The 17974-nt window shown below is 40.8% G+C and overlaps 1 protein-coding gene across 2 annotated transcripts in view; it reads right to left on the bottom strand.

The window, feature by feature from the left end:
- Nucleotides 1–17738, bottom strand: part of DIPK1A (divergent protein kinase domain 1A) — a 117578-nt gene extending 99840 nt beyond the window's left edge. Inside the window, exon 1 of one of the 2 annotated variants that reach the window (XM_043875591.1) lies at nt 17590–17738. In XM_043875591.1, coding sequence (XP_043731526.1) covers nt 17590–17643 — 54 coding nt within the window. In that variant the 5' untranslated portion in view covers nt 17644–17738. The remainder of the gene's footprint in view (nt 1–17589) is intronic. The other variant, XM_043875590.1, reaches the window with a different exon arrangement.
- Nucleotides 17739–17974: the final 236 nt, after the last annotated feature.

The raw sequence follows: 17974 nt of genomic DNA, 5'->3' as shown, positions 1-17974 counted from the left end.
TGTTCTACTCTCCTCCTATTTTCTATAACTGTGGCACAAAATGATAGCCAGTTCCTCCCTGCTATCAAGGGCTTCCCTTGTGGCTCGGCTGGTTAAGAATCTGCCGGCAATGTGGGAGACCTGGGTTTGATCCCTGGGTTGGGAAGATCCCCTGGAAAAGGGAAAGGCTACTCACTCCAGTATTCTGGCCTGGAGAATTCCGTCCATGGGGTCACAAAGAGTCTGACACTACTGAGCAACTTTCACTTTCAGTTCCTACCTGCAGTGCTCTCCCTGAAGATGATAATTGTTTTCATTATTCAAATGGTCTAGAACTCCAAAACTAGCTCAGTTCACTTGGATTTGAGGGGCAGATATCAGAATTAATGTCTACTCCCTAGAGCTGAGCATAACCAGGTACCCATTTCAAAAATGACAGTATATTGACTGCTTAGGGTAGACACTGTGACTCACAGTCATCTCAAATCATAACTGTTATTTCACTACAGATTCCAAAGGCTAGGCTTTAAATCATTATTCTTTAGTAAGAATATTAAAAGGTAAGCAAGCATGATTTCTAAAAAACAGAAACTTTTTATGGGAGAAGTGTAAATATCACACATTCTCTTCCCTACTGGCAGAAATACGGCTTAGCTTGTGGAAAGGGGAAAATCCTTGCAATAATTTGCTCAATAACAAGAGGCATCTGTCCCAGTCTGTTAATTCTACCCACTTTCCTGATACGGGGAAGGAACTTCATGTTGTAGTCAAAGGATCTCAGTTTTGTAAGGGAGATTTAAAAAATTTTTTTTCAATTTAGTTTTTTTTAACACTAAAAACATTTTGTATTGGGGTATAGCCGATTAACAATGTTGTAATCCTTCCAGGTGAACAGTGAAGAGACTCAGCCATATATAGTGGGAGAACTTTTCTTTATGGAAGAATTAACAAATCATACTAATCATATGGGTTTTCTGAAATATGTTCCAGAAAAACCTGAATGAAGATTTTGCCAGCTGAATATAATACTACTTACAGTTTTCATCTTTTAGATTCAACTTATTTGGAGATTTGGTTACTGTCATAGGACAAAATATAACTTATCAACTTTTGACAATGTAAAAGTGTTGCTGACAGAAATTGAGAAAAAACACATGAAAAATGAAACAGGTTCTGATGCCCATCTTAAAAGGGGGGAGTAGACAGACTGTCAAAAGTGGATGAAATGAGAAAGAGCTGTCATTATCTGAAGTTACTAAATTAAGCAACAGAAGAAGCAAAATTAAAAATCAAATGCTGGCAGAGAATGAGAACTGTAGTGTAAGAAAGCTAAATAGCCCTTCTTAAAAGTAGAAAGTCAATAGATATTATCTAAAGTTAATACATCAAGAAACAGAGGTAAGAGTCTATTATTTAGAGCAGCAGCCCCAAAACTCTTTTTTATTGTAGAATGCTCTCAGGAAAATATATTAGGGAAAAAAAATCCCTAACATTTGTATACTTATTTATATTCTATAAAAATCATGGTCATATTAATCTATGACATGTATATTATAACTCACAATAGACATTAAAAAATAGCAAGGAGAGATAAGAAAGCCTTCCACAGTGATCAGTGCAAAGAAATAGAGAAAAACAATAGAATGGAAAAGACTAGAGATCTCTTCAAGAAAATTAGAGATACCAAGGGAACATTTCATGCAAAGATGGGCACAATAAAGGACAGAAATGGTATGGACTAACAGAAGCAGAAGATATGAAGAAGAGGTTGCAAGAACACAGAAGAACTATACAAAAAAGAACTTCACGAGCCAGATAATCACGATGGTGTGACCACTCACCTAAAGCCAGACATCCTGGAATGTGAAGTCAAGTGGACCTTAGGAAGCATCACTACAAACAAAGCAGGTGGAGGTGATGGAATTCCAGTTGAGCTATTTCAAATCCTAACAGATGATGCTGTTAAAGTGCTGCACTCAATATGTCAGTAAATTTGGAAAATTCAGCAGTGGCCACAGGACTGGAAAAGGTCAGTTTTCATTCCAATCCCAAAGAAAGGCAATGCCAAAGAATGCTCAAACTACCACAGAATAGCACTCATCTCACACGCTAGTAAAGTAATGCTCAAAATTCTCTAAGCCAGGCTTCAACAGTACGTGAAGCATGAACTTCCAGATGTTCAAGCTGGATTTAGAAAAGGCAGAGAAATCAGATTCAAATCACCAACACCCGTTGAATCATCAAGAAAGCAAGAGAGTTCCAGAAAAACATCTACTTCTGCTTTATTGACTGCGCCAAAGACTGTGTGGATCGCAGCAAACTGTGGAAAATTCTTAAACAGATAGGAATACTAGACCACCTGACCTGCCTCTTGAGAAATCAAAAAGCAACAGTTAGAACTGGACATGGAACAACAGACTGGTTCCAAATTGGGAAGGAGTACATCAAGGCTGTATATTGTCACCCTGCTTATTTAACTTATATGCAGAATGCATCATAAGAAACGCTGGGTTGGCTGAAACACAAGCTGGAATCAAGATAGCTGGGAGGAATATCAATAACCTCAGATAGGCAGATGACACCACCCTTATGGCAGAAAGCGAAGAAGAACTAAAGAGCCTCTTGATGAAAGTGAAAGAGGAGAGTGAAAAAGTTGGCTTAAAGCTCAACATTCAGAAAACTAAGATCATGGCATCTGGTCCCATCACTTCACGGCAAATAAAGGGGAAACAGTGGAAACAGTGACAGACCTTCTTTCCTTGGGCTCCAAAATCACTGTAGATGGTTACTGCAGCCATGAAATTGAGATGCTTACTCCTTGGAAGAAAAGTTATGACCAACCTAGACAGCATACTAAAAAGCAGAGACATTACTTTGCCAACAAAGGTCCATCTGGTCAAAGCTATGGTTTTTCCAGTAGTCATGTACAGATGTGAGAGCTGGACTATAAGGAAAGCTGAGCACTGAAGAATTGATGCCTTTGAACTGTGGTGTTGGAGAAGACTCTTGAGAGTCCCTTGGACTGCAAGGAGATCCAACCAGTCCATCCTAAAGGAGATCAGTCTTGGGCGTTCATTGATAGGTCTGATGCTGAAACTGAAACTCCAATACTTTGACCACCTGATGCAAAGAACTGACACATTTGAAAAGACCCTGATGCTGGGAAAGATTGAAAGGGGAAACAGAAGGGGACGACAGAGAATGAGACTGTTGGATGGCATCACTGACTCAATGGACATGAGTTTGTGTAAACTCTAGGAGTTGGTGATGGACAGGGAGGCCTGGCGTGCTGCAGTCCCCAGGGTCGCAAAGAGTTGGACACGACTGAACAACTGAACTGAACTGAACTGAAGAGTAATTTTGAATTGATTTTTACTGGGGGGAAATGCTTATTATAATAATAAACCAAAAACAGGAAATCATCAGCTATTCTGTCAAAAATATTTTAAGGTATAAAAAGTATATAAGAATAAACACAATTTCAAATAATTTCTTCCAGGACACAAATTCAGCATTGTAAGTACCTCCCAGGGTGTGGGGTGTGTGCAGTTCCCTTTAGAAACACAGTTCTAGAAGTTAGAACTGTAGTCACCAGGAAATCCAAAAAGATAAGTGATTCAAAGAGACTACCTTCTGAGAGCAGAGCTGAGGGTAAGAAGTGGAAGGGGAAACATGACTTGCATCATAAGCTCTCCTATACTTATACATGTTTATGTGGATTCAGTCATTCAACAAACATTTACTGAACATCTGCTTTGGGCTAGGCACAAAAGATAAAGAGAGGAAACTGACATCTGCATCTCAGCTGTCAGGGAGATCACAGTCTGGGGTTCAGAAGAAAGAAATAAAAATCACTGATGACAATTCAATATCATAAGTTCTGTAAGAGAAGTGTGTGTCAGATATCAGGTACTCACATTGTGGGGCACAAAAAAGGTTGCCGTGTGAGGTTTAGGGAGAAATTTCTGAAAGGTCACTTCCTCTCTGAGTTGAAACCTAAAGGACAAGTAGAAAGCTGAGAATAAACCAGGTAAAGAGGGATGCAGGGACATGGGGGAAAGGCATTCTAGGGCAAAGAGGAGGAAATGGTGGGGTAGACAGATGACACGTGGAGGAGAGCAAGGTGTGTTGGGAAACGGGAAGTTTCTCAGAATTGCTAGAGTCAACAGTTCATGAGATGGCTGCGGCAGGAATGAAATGGCAAGACAGGAAGGGACCAGAAAAAAGGGGCTCAGAACTCTGCTTAGTTCACTGAAAGTGAAAGTCGCTCAGTCGTGTCTGACTCTTTGCGACCCCACGGACTATAGAGTCCATGGAATTCTCTAGGCCAGAAGACTGGAGTGGGTAGCCTTTCCCTTCTCCAGGGGATCTTCCTGACCCAAGAATTGAACCAGGGTCTCCTGCACTGCAGGAGAATTCTTTACCAACTGAGCTATCAGGGAAGCCACTGAAGTCAATGGTCTACTGAAGTCAATGGTAAATCACAGAAGGACTTCACTGGTAGGAGGGGGATTAGATCAGATTGGCATTCTGGAGAAGACTGATCTGGAAGGAAAGTGGGGGGTGGATCTGATAGGGGTAAAGGTGGCAGGAAGGCCCTTCTGGAGGCTATTATGGTGGGCCTAAAGAGACCAAAGGAGAGAATCAGGGTACCAGCAGGAAACAAATGGTCAACAGGTACATGAAAAGGTACTATCACTAATCATCAGAGAAACACAAATCAAAATCACAACGAACTATCACTTCACACCCATTAGAATGGCTATCATCAGACAAGAGACAACTATGTTGGTGAGGATGTGGAGAAAAAGGAACACTTGTGCACTGCTGGTGGGAATGTAAACTGGTTTAATCACCATGGAACATATGGAGGTTCTGCAAAAACTAAAAAACAGAACTACCAGCATTCCTACTTCTGGGTATATAGCCAAAGGAAATGAAAATAGGATCTCAAAGAGATAGCTGCACTCCTGTGTTCAATGCCGCATTATTCATAATAGCCATGACATGGAAATAACCTCAGTATCCAAAGTGTCCACTAGAGGATAAATGGATAAGAAAACATGGCAGACATGCAAACATACACACACACACACACACAGGAAAATTATTCGTCCATGAGAAATAAATACTGCCATTTGCAACAAAACAGATAAACCCTGAAGGCATTATGCTGAGTAAGCCAGACAGAAAGACAAATAAATACTGCATAGTATCATTTATATATAGAATCTAAAAAAATTTTTTTAAGTAAAACTCATAGAAACAGAGAATAGAAAAATGGCTACCAGAGGCTGAGAGGTGGGGAAAATAGAAAGAGATCAGTAGAGGAGGGAGGTCGGAGGGGGGATCGGGATGGGGAACACATGTAAATCCATGGCTGATTCATGTCAATGTATGGCAAAAACCACTACAATATTGTAAAGTAATTAGCCTCCAACTAATAAAAATAATTGGGAAAAAATAAATAAATAAATATGACACATATTGATAAAATTAAAAAAAAAAGAAAGAGATCAGTAAAAGACCAGTAAAAACCTTACAACTGCACAATGAATAAGGTCTGAGGATCTAAGGTAAAACATGGTGACTACAGTTGATAACACTGTATATTTAAAAAAAGAAAGACGATGCAATCAAAAGCTATTTAGGAGATTCATTAGTGGAATTGTTGAGGGATTAAACATGAGGATAAGAAGAGAGGGAGAGTCTAGAAGGACTTGAGTATATTTATCTCTTGAGTAACTGGACAGTATCACTAACTGAAATGAGTAAAGAAGCAATTTGGGGCCAGGGCTTTAGCTTTGGACATGTTGAACATGAAGTGCTAACTAGAGGTAGATATCAAATAAGCAGAGGGATGCAAATCTGAAGTTTGAGGTGGGGACGTTTGGGCTGATCATACACAGCTGAGACCCATTAGTATTTGGGTTGTCGTGGAAGCCATGTGAAGAGACACAAGGAGACTACAAAGTGAGAAGCAGAGAAGGTTGGAGTCCTGAGGACAATAGGGGCTAAAGAAAAAATGAGATTGAAAGGAAAGGGAGAATATCAGGACAAGAAGAAAGGAAAGTAAGAGAAGCAAAGAGGTAGTGAGTGGGCAAAGAAGAGTAGCTGACATGACAGAACATCTGATCCTGACTGAACAGGGAAAGGAGGGAAGCCAGAGGAGGTTGGCAGATTGGAAGAAGAGAGGGTGGCAAGAGCCTCAATTATAACGACAATGGTGAAGAGGATATGATGGAGGTGGCAGTAAGAGTAAACAGTAAGAATGTGAAAGAGCAGTGTGTGCTGAGTGTGAGCCACTGGAGTTCAATATCTCAGAGCGATGACAGAATATTTTTCAGTGTGTGGACTATACTGTATCATTTTGCACATCCTGAGTACTATATGCTCAGGATAAAGGACAAGACTGGAGTAATAAGTAGGCACTGCCTTCACTGGGTATGAATTTAGTTATACTGAATCAGATGTGACTGAAAATCTTATAAGCTGACATATTATAACAAAACCAAGCACTTTTTTCTTTAAAGTAAAGAACAACTGTTAGGTAATAAACAGAAAGACACAGGTTACATTTTTTAAATTTATTTTTAAGAGGAGGATAATTGGCTTCTGCTATACAATATTGTATTGTATTGGCTTCTGCTATGCAACAACATGAATCAGCCATAAGTACACTATGTCCCCTCCCCCCGTACCTCCCCACCACCTCAACCACCCCCTAGGTTGTCACAGAATACTGCATTGAGCTGCCAGTGTTACACAGCAACTTTCTATTAGCTATCTATTCTACATATGTTAATGTATTAGGTTACATTCTAAAAACCTTTTCTTAGAGTTCATAAAATGATACTTTTCCACTTTTTAGCTTGTACAAGGCTACAAAAGATTTAAGAATAGTATCTATTGTAAAAACAAGTATTGCCACATGTGGTTGTTCAGTAGCTATTTGTATTTTCCTTCCTTTAATAAGTATCCAAGATTCCTCTCATAGTAATTGCTGGAATGATAAATACAATGGTAATTCATAAAATTTCCTATGGTAACATCTTAAAACCTAATAGTAAAAAAAAAAAAAAAAAAACCTAATAGTAATGGAAGGAAAACAAAATACTTTAGGAAATGATTGACTTTTTTTAAACTGTCAGAATTTTCAGTTGTGTTTTCTATGTTAGAATTCTAAGTCTCCCAAGGTTTCCACCCCCTGATTACTTAATCAGCACTAATCTAGATACTGCTGTAAAGAGACTTAAAGCAGAGACAGTATCTTGAATTATCCAGGTGAACCCAATGTAATCATATGAACCCTTAAAGGCAGCAGTCAGAGATATGAGGCAGAGAAAGGTAGAAAAAGGCTGAGGCAGAAGAGGAAGTCAGAGAGATTGAAAACCTGCAAAGGCCTCCACCCACCATTGCTGGCTTTGAAGATGGAGAAAGGAAGCCATGAGCCGATCAATGCAGGCAGCCTCTAGAAACCGAGAACACCCCCCAGGCAACAGCCAGCAAGGAAATGGAGCCCTCAACCCTACCACAGCATGGAACTGAATTCTGAAAACAATCTGTAAGAGCCTAGAAGTCAATTCATTCCCAGAGCTCCAGAAAGAAACTCAACTCTGTGTGTGTGTTCGTCGTTCAGTCGTGTCTGACCCCATGGACTGTAGCTGGCCAGGCTCCTCTGTCCATGGAATTCTCCAGGCAAGAATACTGGAGTGGATTACCATTCCCTCCTCCAGGGGATCTTCCCCACCCAGGGATCAAACCCAGGTCTCCTGTATCGCAGGCAGATTCTTTACCACCTGAGCTACCAGGGCAGCCCTAGTGAGGGCTTGATTTTCAGCCTGGAGCAGAGAACCAGCTGCGTCACACAGTGCTGGGGCATCTAACCTTCAGAAGTGTGAGACACAAGTACTAATAAATGTGTGTTGTTTTAAGATGCTAAATCTGAGGGGGGTGGGGGGAAGATGCTAAATCTGTGGCAATTTGTTATAGGACCACTGGAAAACTACCATGCTTTCTTCAATCACTGACTTCAAACATGCTTTGTCAAATCTCATTTCCTTAACCCTTAATGTAACTTTGGATAGAATTCATTTATTCTAGTCAGACTCAATTATTATGAAGTTCAATCTAATTTATTTTCTCCCAACCTTTTATTTTGTGTGTGTGTGTGTTTGTGCTTAGTCATGTCTGACTCTTGGAGACCCTATGGACTGTAGCCCACCAGGCTCCTCTGTCTATGGAATTTTCCAGGCAAGAATACTGGAATGGGTTGCAATTAGCTACTCCAGGGGATCTTCCTGACCCAGAGATCAAACCCGTGTCTCTTCTTATTTTGGAAATTTAACCTTTTATTTTGGAAATGCTTAAATCTTCAAAAAATTGAAGAGAAAAGTGCAAAGAATACCCTTATACCTATGCCTCTACTAATCAATTGCTAACAGTGTCCAATAATTGTTTGCTTTCTCACTCTCTCTAAACATTTAAACATCACTCCCTCTTTCTCCTTCTCCTTCTTAGGAAAGGAAGGGGAGTACTGCTTACAATAACATAACCCTGCTGAATAAACATCATTCTGAAACAATAAATCAAAAAGAAACTTTTTCAGGACTTCCCTGGTGGTACAGTGATTAAGAATCCTCCTTGCAACTCAGGGGATGAAGGTTCCACCCCTAGTTGGAGAACTAAGATCCCACATGCTATGGGGCAACTAAACCCAAGCACCACAACTACTGAGCCCACTGGCCTCAACTAGAGTCCGTGCACTGCAACCAACATCCTGCATGCCAAAACTGTTAAATCTGATGCAGCCAAATAAGTTAACTAATAAAGCCTTTAAAAAAAAAAAAGAAGAAACCTTTTCTAAACAAGACATGCAAATGGTCAAGAAGCACATGAAAAGATTCTCGACATCATTAATCATCAGGGAAATGCAAATCCAAACCACAATGAAACATTACTTCAAACCCGTTAGGATAGCTGGCCCAGTAAACAAACAAAAAGCAAAATAACAAATGCTGACAAGGATGCGGAAAAATTGAAGTCCTTGTGCATTGTTGATGGGAATATAAAATGACATAGCCACTATATAAAATAGTACAGACGTTCCTCAAAAATTTTAAATCAGAAGTACCCAGTGACGTGGCAATCCCACTTCTGGGTATACATACAAAATAATTGAAAGAATATCTCAAAGATATTATATTAGCACTCCCATGTTCCCTGTGGCATTATTTACAACAGTCAAGAGTTGGAAGTAACCCAAATGTCCATCAACTGATGTGGATTAAAAAGGTGGTATACACATACAGTGGAATATTATTCAACCTTTGAAAACAAAGATATCCTATCATACACTGCCAGATGAATAAATCTTGAGGATATTCAAGTAAAATAAGCCAGTCACACACACACAAAAATTACTGCATGATTCTACTTACACAAGTTATCTAAAGAAGTCAAACACATAGAAAAAGAAAGTAGAATGTGGTTACCAGGATGGTGTGGAGGGGAAGAAGGGGAGCTCTTATTCAATAGGTACACAGTTTCAGTTTTGCAAGATTACAAATTCTATAGATTTGTTGCCCAAAAATGTGCATATGTTAACAGTACTGTACTATAATCTTAAAAATGGTTGAGATGGTAAACTTTGTGCTATGTGTTTTTGACCACAATAAAAAAACCAAAGGAAAAAAAATCCACAACACCATGATCACCCCTAAAACAGATACTATTTAATTTCATTAAATAATTATCAAAAAAATCCCATACTATTTCCAAAGAAAAATTCATTGACTAATATTTTGGATCTTTTAAACATGTTCATTTTGCAGTATTCTGGTTTTTCTAAACCCATATGCATTGTAAATTAAAGGGTTTTAAAGAAAAATTATTCACAAAATATTTAAATATCTAGAAATAAATATGTTAAAAATGTGAGACATTTATCTTTCCAGTCAGTGTCAAAAGATGGTATTTAATAGAATCGTACAGTATTGTTTTTCAAAGCAACTTTAAGGAATGAAAACATTAAAATGAAAACCGTAAAAAAAGAAAACTTCTATAAAGAATACAAAACATTAAGATGAAAAGCTGAGGTACTGGGAAGATAACAATGGAGAAACCCTTTTACTGCATGCTATAGCCTGAAAGTGTCTGAGTATGAAATCTGCCTGAGAATTCACCATTTCTTTGAGTTTATTATAGTGACTAATAGTAATACCAAAGGCTGCATTATAATTCTATGCTTGAATTTAAGACATTATGGGATACATATGCTCCCTGTATACTCACTAGTTTCAGAAAGCTAATCATAGTTAAAGATTCAGTTTCAGGCAAAAGCAAAAGTTTAACCCTGTACAGCAGGTATAAAAGAGCTGATGAACCACACCACTGACAGTCCTTCTCCCTTTGGAGAATAGGAAACAATACTTGCTTTTATTACCCTTAGATTTAAAATAATCCTGGGAGTTGAAAATGAGCAAGAAGTCATATTATTCTTACTACAGTATTTGTCAACATTGTCACTATTATCAACTAAACCATATCAATAACCCTACAAGACACTAAATCCTGCAAAATATACACATGAAGTCAAAAAGAACCAAACCATCTACAGCAGTCACGTTTGAAGACTAGTACTAATGTAAATCAAAGAGCCAGGTAGGTATCAGAAATGTTCAAGTGCCAACACCCTCATTAGAATATGCCATTTATCCATCCATTCATAACAGCCCTACTGAACACATTGAAACTGCTAGTTATTTTTAAGAGGCTACCTTAAGAAATTTAAAACTTTTGCAATTTAAAGGACTTGAAAAACCTTCAGAAGTACCCAAGTATCTCAGACTTCAAATGCCATTAGCATTCCAGCAGCCTTTTATATGTAACAGGGCACGTAGGCAGAATGACTGGAATGGAAAATGTGTCTAATCTAAGTATAGAGAATTAGCTTAAATTGTCTTAACTTTCATTCTTCCAGGACTTAATGACAGTGAGAAGAAGGAAGGTATTATAAAGTAAAACCAATGAATTATAGGGCTGTTGTGTTATCAGTCCCACTCAGGCTATGAGCAAACTCTAAACAAAGTGGATCCTAATTTGTAGAAAACACACTGCTAAAAAGAGACAAACAAAGGCATCAACTTGGGTCACCACAGAGGCCCCAAAGAGTACCATCACAACGGTGTGTGGAAGGAAAACACTGCCTAAAAATGGTCCAAACTAGTGAACATGAACACACCCACAGATCCTGTTCTCAGAGGCAGGATTCTACTCTGTTCAATGTGCCACAACATATAGCTAGTCCAGGAAATACTAATTCCCAGGTAAGCTTTCAACAAAATAGCCAGGAAGGATAGAACTTAAAGTTAGTGTGCTCTGCGAATGCTGCCTTGCCCTGAGCCATTGTTTGCTCAGGTAAACGCTGGTAGGCTATATCTACTTCAAGCAGATCACAAGCCCTCCTGGTTCACAGAGAGGCCACACAGGCAAACAGTGTGGCTGCACCAGTCTGGATGAAGTACTCTCTACACCAAGAAGCTGGCATGGGTGGAATCTATGACAAGAAGCAGTGAGAAGGACCACGTCAATGGGATAAACTGAATTTCTTTTTTTACAGCTGAATTGAGATATAATTCATATACCATACAGTTTATTCATTTAAAGTATACAATTCAGTGGATCTTAGTATATTCACAGAGTTGTGCACAGCATCAATTTTAGAATATTTCCTTTACCCCCCAAAGAAACCTCATACCCATTTCCGCACAACCCTCCCAGCCCTAAACTATCTTCTGTCTTTATAGATTTGCCTTTACTGGCTACTTCATATAAATGGAACCCCAGAATATGTGATCTTTTATGAGTGGCTTCTTTCATATGTTTAATGGTTTCAAGGTTCATCCATGTTATAGCATATATCAATTCTTCATTCCTCTTTATTGTTGAACAATATTCTACTATATGGATATACACCATTATCAGTTTTTCTCTTCACAAACAGAAGAGTCTGCTTTGCTACATAAACAAAACTGTAAAAAGTAATTCAGTCCCCGCATTAGTCCATAAATGCCTACTTAAGCCATATCATAGCTGAAAACTTATCATTAATTGCATAATACTACAGTTTCTAGAAAGTGTTGGTTGCTCAGTCATGTCCGACTCTGCAACCCCATGGACTGTAGGCTCCTCTGTCCATGGAATTCTCCAGGCAAGAATACTGGAGTCTGTTGCCATCTCCTACTCCAGGGGATCTTCCCAAGCCAGGTGTTGAACCGGGGTCTCCTGCTTTGCAGGTGGACTCTACCATCTGAGCCACCAGCGAAGGCCACTGTTTCTAGAAACATTCTACAGTTTCTAGAAACATTATCAATTATCACAGTGACATTTGGATTAAAGAAAATACTGAGAATGAAGCTCCGTTATAGTTAATTGCTTAAAATTTTTTCCTGTAAACTGCAGTAGGAAGAGAAACTTGCAAGTCCAAAGGCCTGAACACCTCAGAACAGAACTACTTTTGGACTCCACCCTACTTGAAGACGGAACAGCAAAACTGCAAGTATACAAAGCTGGTCTCTGAAACTTTCCGCTCTTCTTACTGGGCCCTTCACCTCTTCCCCCATCTTTAAAATTTAATTCCTTCAGTGCTCTTCACCCCTAACCCTATCTCCAAACAAAACAAAATCTTTTATATATCTGTTGACTAATCACAGCTTTACTTTAAACTAAAATATTACATTTACATGAAAATGTCACTTACACCAGACATTTTCTAAGACTTTCTCCCAAAACCTGAAATGAGAATTAAGTTCTCCCCTGGTAAGAGGAGAGTTTTTCGTTTTGTTTTTACCAAGAAACCCTCTCATATCACAGTAAATCCATCCCATGGCAAATCAAATTTAGTCATTCTCTCAGAATAATGCACATGTAGGAGAATGAGAGAAAGTAAGAAACTGATGTTAATTTTGTTAAGGCATGATAATGGCATTATGAATATGTCAAAAATATCACTATCCGTTAGAAATTCATACTGAGGCATTTAAATGAAATTATGTTACATTTAAAAGTATGTTTCATTATGTTAAATGAAATTACAGGATCGGCTTCAAAATATTTTAGTTGGAAAAAGGACACAGGGGAAGGGAGATGAAACAAAATACTGATAATTGTTGAGGGCAAGTGACAGGTACCTGAGAGTACATTATTCTTTTCTGCTTTATGTATGTATAAAAATTTCTATAGTAAAATACTTTTAAAAAAGAGAGACTGTTCTCTTCCTCTCAGGCAGTCTTTTGTCCCTTCACTTTTTCTTCATAGCACTTTTATTTCTAAGGTTATTTGATTAATGCTTGTCTCCTTGACTAGACTTTAAGCTCCATGAGGATCACATGGGTGTTTGTTTAGCTTCTGTAGAATCCCAACCCCCTCACAGAGTTTCTGGCATGTGAAAGGCATTGACAAATATTTACTAAGTAAATGATGAAGTCAGTAAAATTAAGTCAAAATTTGCCCCTAGATCAATAAAGACTCAACAAATAAAAGGGGGGATGATAGAAAGTCAGGGACCTTTGGTTGAAGGAATTGAATATATTTACCTACATGTATTTACCATTTATGTTCACATGCTTTTCTATTAAAAATGTGGTTAAGATATCACAAAATAGATTTAACTTCATCTAGCCGAGTTCCAGAAAAAACATCTACTTCTGCTTTATTGACTACACCAAAGCCTTTGACTGTGTGGATCACAACAAACTGTGGAAAACTAAGAGACAGGAATACCAGAAACCACCTGACCTGCCTCTTGAGAAACCTATATGCAGGTCAGGAAGCAACAGTTAGAACTGGACATGGAACAGACTGGTTCCAAACAGGAAAAGGAGTACATCAAGGCTGTATATTGTTACCCTGCTTATTTAACTTATATGCAGAATACATCATGTGAAATGCCGGGCTGGATGAAGCACAAGATGGAATCAAGATTGCCGGGAGAAATATCATTAACCTCAGATACGCAGATGACACCACCCTTACGGCCGAAAGCGAAGAAGAACTAAAGAGCCTCTTGATGAAAGTGAAAGAGGAGAGTGAAAAAGCTGGCTTAAAACTCACCGTTCAGAAAACTAAGATCATGGCATCCAGTCCCATCACTTCATGGCAAGCAGATGGGGAAACAATGGAAACAGTGACAGACTTTATTTTTTTGGGGCTCCAAAATCACTGCAGGTGGTGACTGCAGCCATTTAAAAGATGCTTGCTCCTTGAAAGAAAAGCTATGACCAACCTAGACAGCATACTAAAAAGCAGATACATTACTTTGCTGACAAAGGTCTGTCTAGTCAAGGCTGTGGTTTTTCCAGCGGTCATGTATGGATGTGAGAGTTGGACTATAAAGAAAGCTGAGCGCCGTAGACTTGATGCTTTTGAACTGTGGTGTGGGAGAGGACTCTTGAGAGTCTCTTGGACTGCAAGGAGATCCAAGGAGGTCCATCCTAAAGGAAATCAGTCCTGAATATCCATTGGAAGGACTGATGTTGAAGTTGAAACTCCAATACTTTGGCTACCTGATGCGAAGAATTGACTCACTGGAAAAGACCCTGATGCTAGGAAAGATTGAAGACGGGAAGAGAAGGGGAAGACAGAGGATGAGATGGTTGGAAAGCATCACCAACTCGATGGACCCGAGTTTGAGTGAGCTCTGGGAGTTGGTGATCAACAGGGAAGGCTGGTATGCTGTAGTCCACGGGGTCACAAAGAGTCAGACACTACTGAGTGACTAAACTGAAACTGATCTTATCCTCACTACATTCACGTGATTACACAGCTAAGAACTACAATTTCTACTTTATGATATGGAAACTATGGAACCAGAAAATTACGAAATTTTTTCAAGGTCATAATGAATCAGATGCACAAATGAACAAAGCTCAGCTCTGTCCTCATGCCTCAGGCTGTTCCCAAAGGAACATGATTTTAAAGAAAATCGGGGACTTCCCTGGGTGTCCAGTGTTTAAGATTCCATGCTCACAATGCTCAAAGCCTGGTCAGGGAACTAATATCCTGCAAGCCACACGGCACTGCCAAAAAAACAGAAGAAATAAATAAAATAAAATTGAAAAGATAATAAAAATAAAAAATGAAAGGAGTATTGTATATGTTAATTCAACTTTCAGTGACTGAGAAACTGAATAGATAGCTGTACAATAGTCTTAGATAAAAATATTTTTCTTTGACTTCATCCAAAACAATTTACAGGTTGAAGCACCTAGTGGAAGGAAAAAAAAAAAGCAAGAATACTGGAGTGGGTAGCCATTCCCTTCTCCAGGGAATCTTCCCAATTCAGGGATGAAACCCAGGTTTCCCACATTGCAGGCATTCTTTACCATCTGAGCCACCAGGGAAGCCCCAAACAGTAAAAGTAGTATTAAAAGCAAAAGGTGAACCATTTAGCAATGGAGAACAGAAAAAGGCATGACAGTGAGTAATGTGAAGGCCTTTTTATTCAGCGGGTTAAACTGAAAAGGTATGGTGAAGGACAACTAACAAGAACATTCCTAAAGAGAATAAATACTAATACCAAGACAATGTTTAAAACACCAGTGCTCCAGGTTCCCAAGTTCTAAAATTATCACAAATATAATACTATAATCAACAAAGTTTTCTATTTAATCATTATTTTATATAGAAATACCCTACTAATATATCACTATGCCCCCAAGTCCTTTTGAAATGCTGAAGACCTGAGTTTACCTTAATTTGGTAATGGATAATGATGCACACGGAGAAGGCAATGGCACCCCACTCCAGTACTCTTGCCTGGGGAATCCCAAGGACGGAGGAGCCTGGTAGGCTGCAGTCCATGGGGTCGCGAAGAGTCAGACACGACTGCGCGACTTCACTTTCAATTTTCACTTTCACGCATTGGAGAAGGAAATGGCAACCCACTCCAGTGGTCTTGCCTGTTGAATCCCAGGGACGGAGGAGCCTGGTGGGCTGCCGTCTATGGGGTTGCACAGAGTCGGACACAACTGAAGCGACTTAGCAGCAGCAGCAGCAGCAGCAATGATGCACACATTCTGGAAGGCAGAATTGCTAAATGTTTGCCATTAACAGAAGCCTAACTATTTGTAAAAGTAACCTTAACTCAGCCAATCTGAAAGTTCTTATGCTATGGTGCCAAAAAAATGTCACAACCACATGTGTGGAGAACGTTGAGAACAAACGAATCAAAGTCTAAAAGTGTGACACAAAATCTAAAAAAAAAAAAAAAAAGCTAGACAGTTTTAGTTAAGAAAAAACATTTTAAATATCTCAAACTCTGTAAAGTGGTTTGTTTTCCTTTTTTTTTTTTCCTCGTCACATAAAGGGTTACAAAGAGGTATCTGGCCTGGATTGAATTCTACGTTGGGTTGCTCTACTGTTACTCGTGGCACAATTACCACTGGTAGAGTTGCTACAAAGGCTCAGAACATTCCATTTTACTCCTATATTCTTCATTTCATGAGCTGTCAATCAAGCTTCCAACTTGAAGTACATCACTCTTTGCAGAGTAATGATTCACACATGCAATTTCCAAAATAAAATGAAAGATTTACTTGCCCCACGACGGTTTCTTCTCAACTTTTAAAATAATTGATATAAGCACCACCTGAGTATGAATTCCCATCCCAAAATAATCTATGGATACCTTTAAGCATTTTAATATCCGTGGTAAAGGACTACTGTCCTCTGAATGCAGACAGAACTGCTGACCCACGCGAAGAATTGATTTGTAGTTGTTTTTCCACTTGGGTGATGGATTTGCGCTCAGCTACTCACGGTGTCTACTAGGTCCCCCTGGTGACTAACAGTACATGAAAGCTGTAGTAGGGTTCGAAGACACAGACTGGCAGAGGAATAGAGGGTGGAACGGGAAATTATGAAAAATTAACACGCGGATAGTATACATGACATGACAGAATTACATTTGCATTGCTGGGGTATTCGTGAGCCGCATTAAGACATTGTCCCCTTCCTTTTAAAACGCAAACATCCATCCGCCTCGCTTGAGCCCTTGCTCCCGTTTAAATCACGGGTGTGATGGAGATCGAACCAAGTGGTTCAGCCCGAGGCACATGCCGCTTCACCAGGGTTTGAAGAAAACACTGATGTGACAATTTGTCATAATTTTCTAAAATATGGAGGAATGATACACTACCTTTCCTACCACCTACTGAGGACTCAGGACTGAGCCGAGAACAGCCGCCCTGCGGGGCCCACCAGGGAGGGGGGAGGAGAGCAGTGGACCAGGGAGAAGACCGCGGCACGTCCCGAGCCCAGACTGCGGAGCCCCAAACGCGAGGGGCGTGGGGTCGCACCCGGGTCACGTCCCGGGGCTCTCGGGATGCGAGGCGCCGAGGGCGAGCCCGGACCGGCCGGGACGCTGGGGGGGCGGCGGGACAGCGCCGCGGTGGAGGCTGCGGCGCCGGGTCAGCGAGGGAGGGCGCGCCGCCAGGTGCCGGACGGCAGGGGGCAGCGGGGTTCGGGCGGGCGCCGACCCAAGGAGGGAGGAGGAAGGCGGGCAAGTCCCGCGCAGAGAGCGGGCGCGCGGCGGGCTCGCCGCCGGCCTACCTGGAGGTAACAGGGCTTCCTTAGCCAGGCCCCCGGACAGAGACTCCTCGCCATGGTAATCACACATCGCCCCGCCGCGCCGCAGTCAGAGGCGGACCCGAACGCCGGCGACCCGGCTCCCCGCCTTTCCCCGCCTCCCCGCCCCCAGTCCGGCCGGGCCCGCCCACTCCTCCGCCCCCGTCGCGGCGCGCGCCGCGCTCCCCCCGGCCCAGCTGCGGCGACCGCGGCCGGCGGCCCGAGGCCCGGCCTCCCGCTCGGCTCGCCCGGCTGCCGCGGCTGTCAGAGCCGCCGCTGCCGGCTCCGCCATAAAGGGGAGTCGCGCCTCGCTCGGCCGACACAAATCCAACTGCGCCTCGCGCTTAAAGGGGAGGCGTGCGGAGGAAGG

This window comes from Cervus elaphus, chromosome 20, assembly GCF_910594005.1.
Source record: "Cervus elaphus chromosome 20, mCerEla1.1, whole genome shotgun sequence".
Classification (NCBI taxonomy): domain Eukaryota; kingdom Metazoa; phylum Chordata; class Mammalia; order Artiodactyla; family Cervidae; genus Cervus; species Cervus elaphus.
Note: the sequence above shows the minus strand (reverse complement) of the source record. Positions and strands in the feature narration are given on the sequence as shown.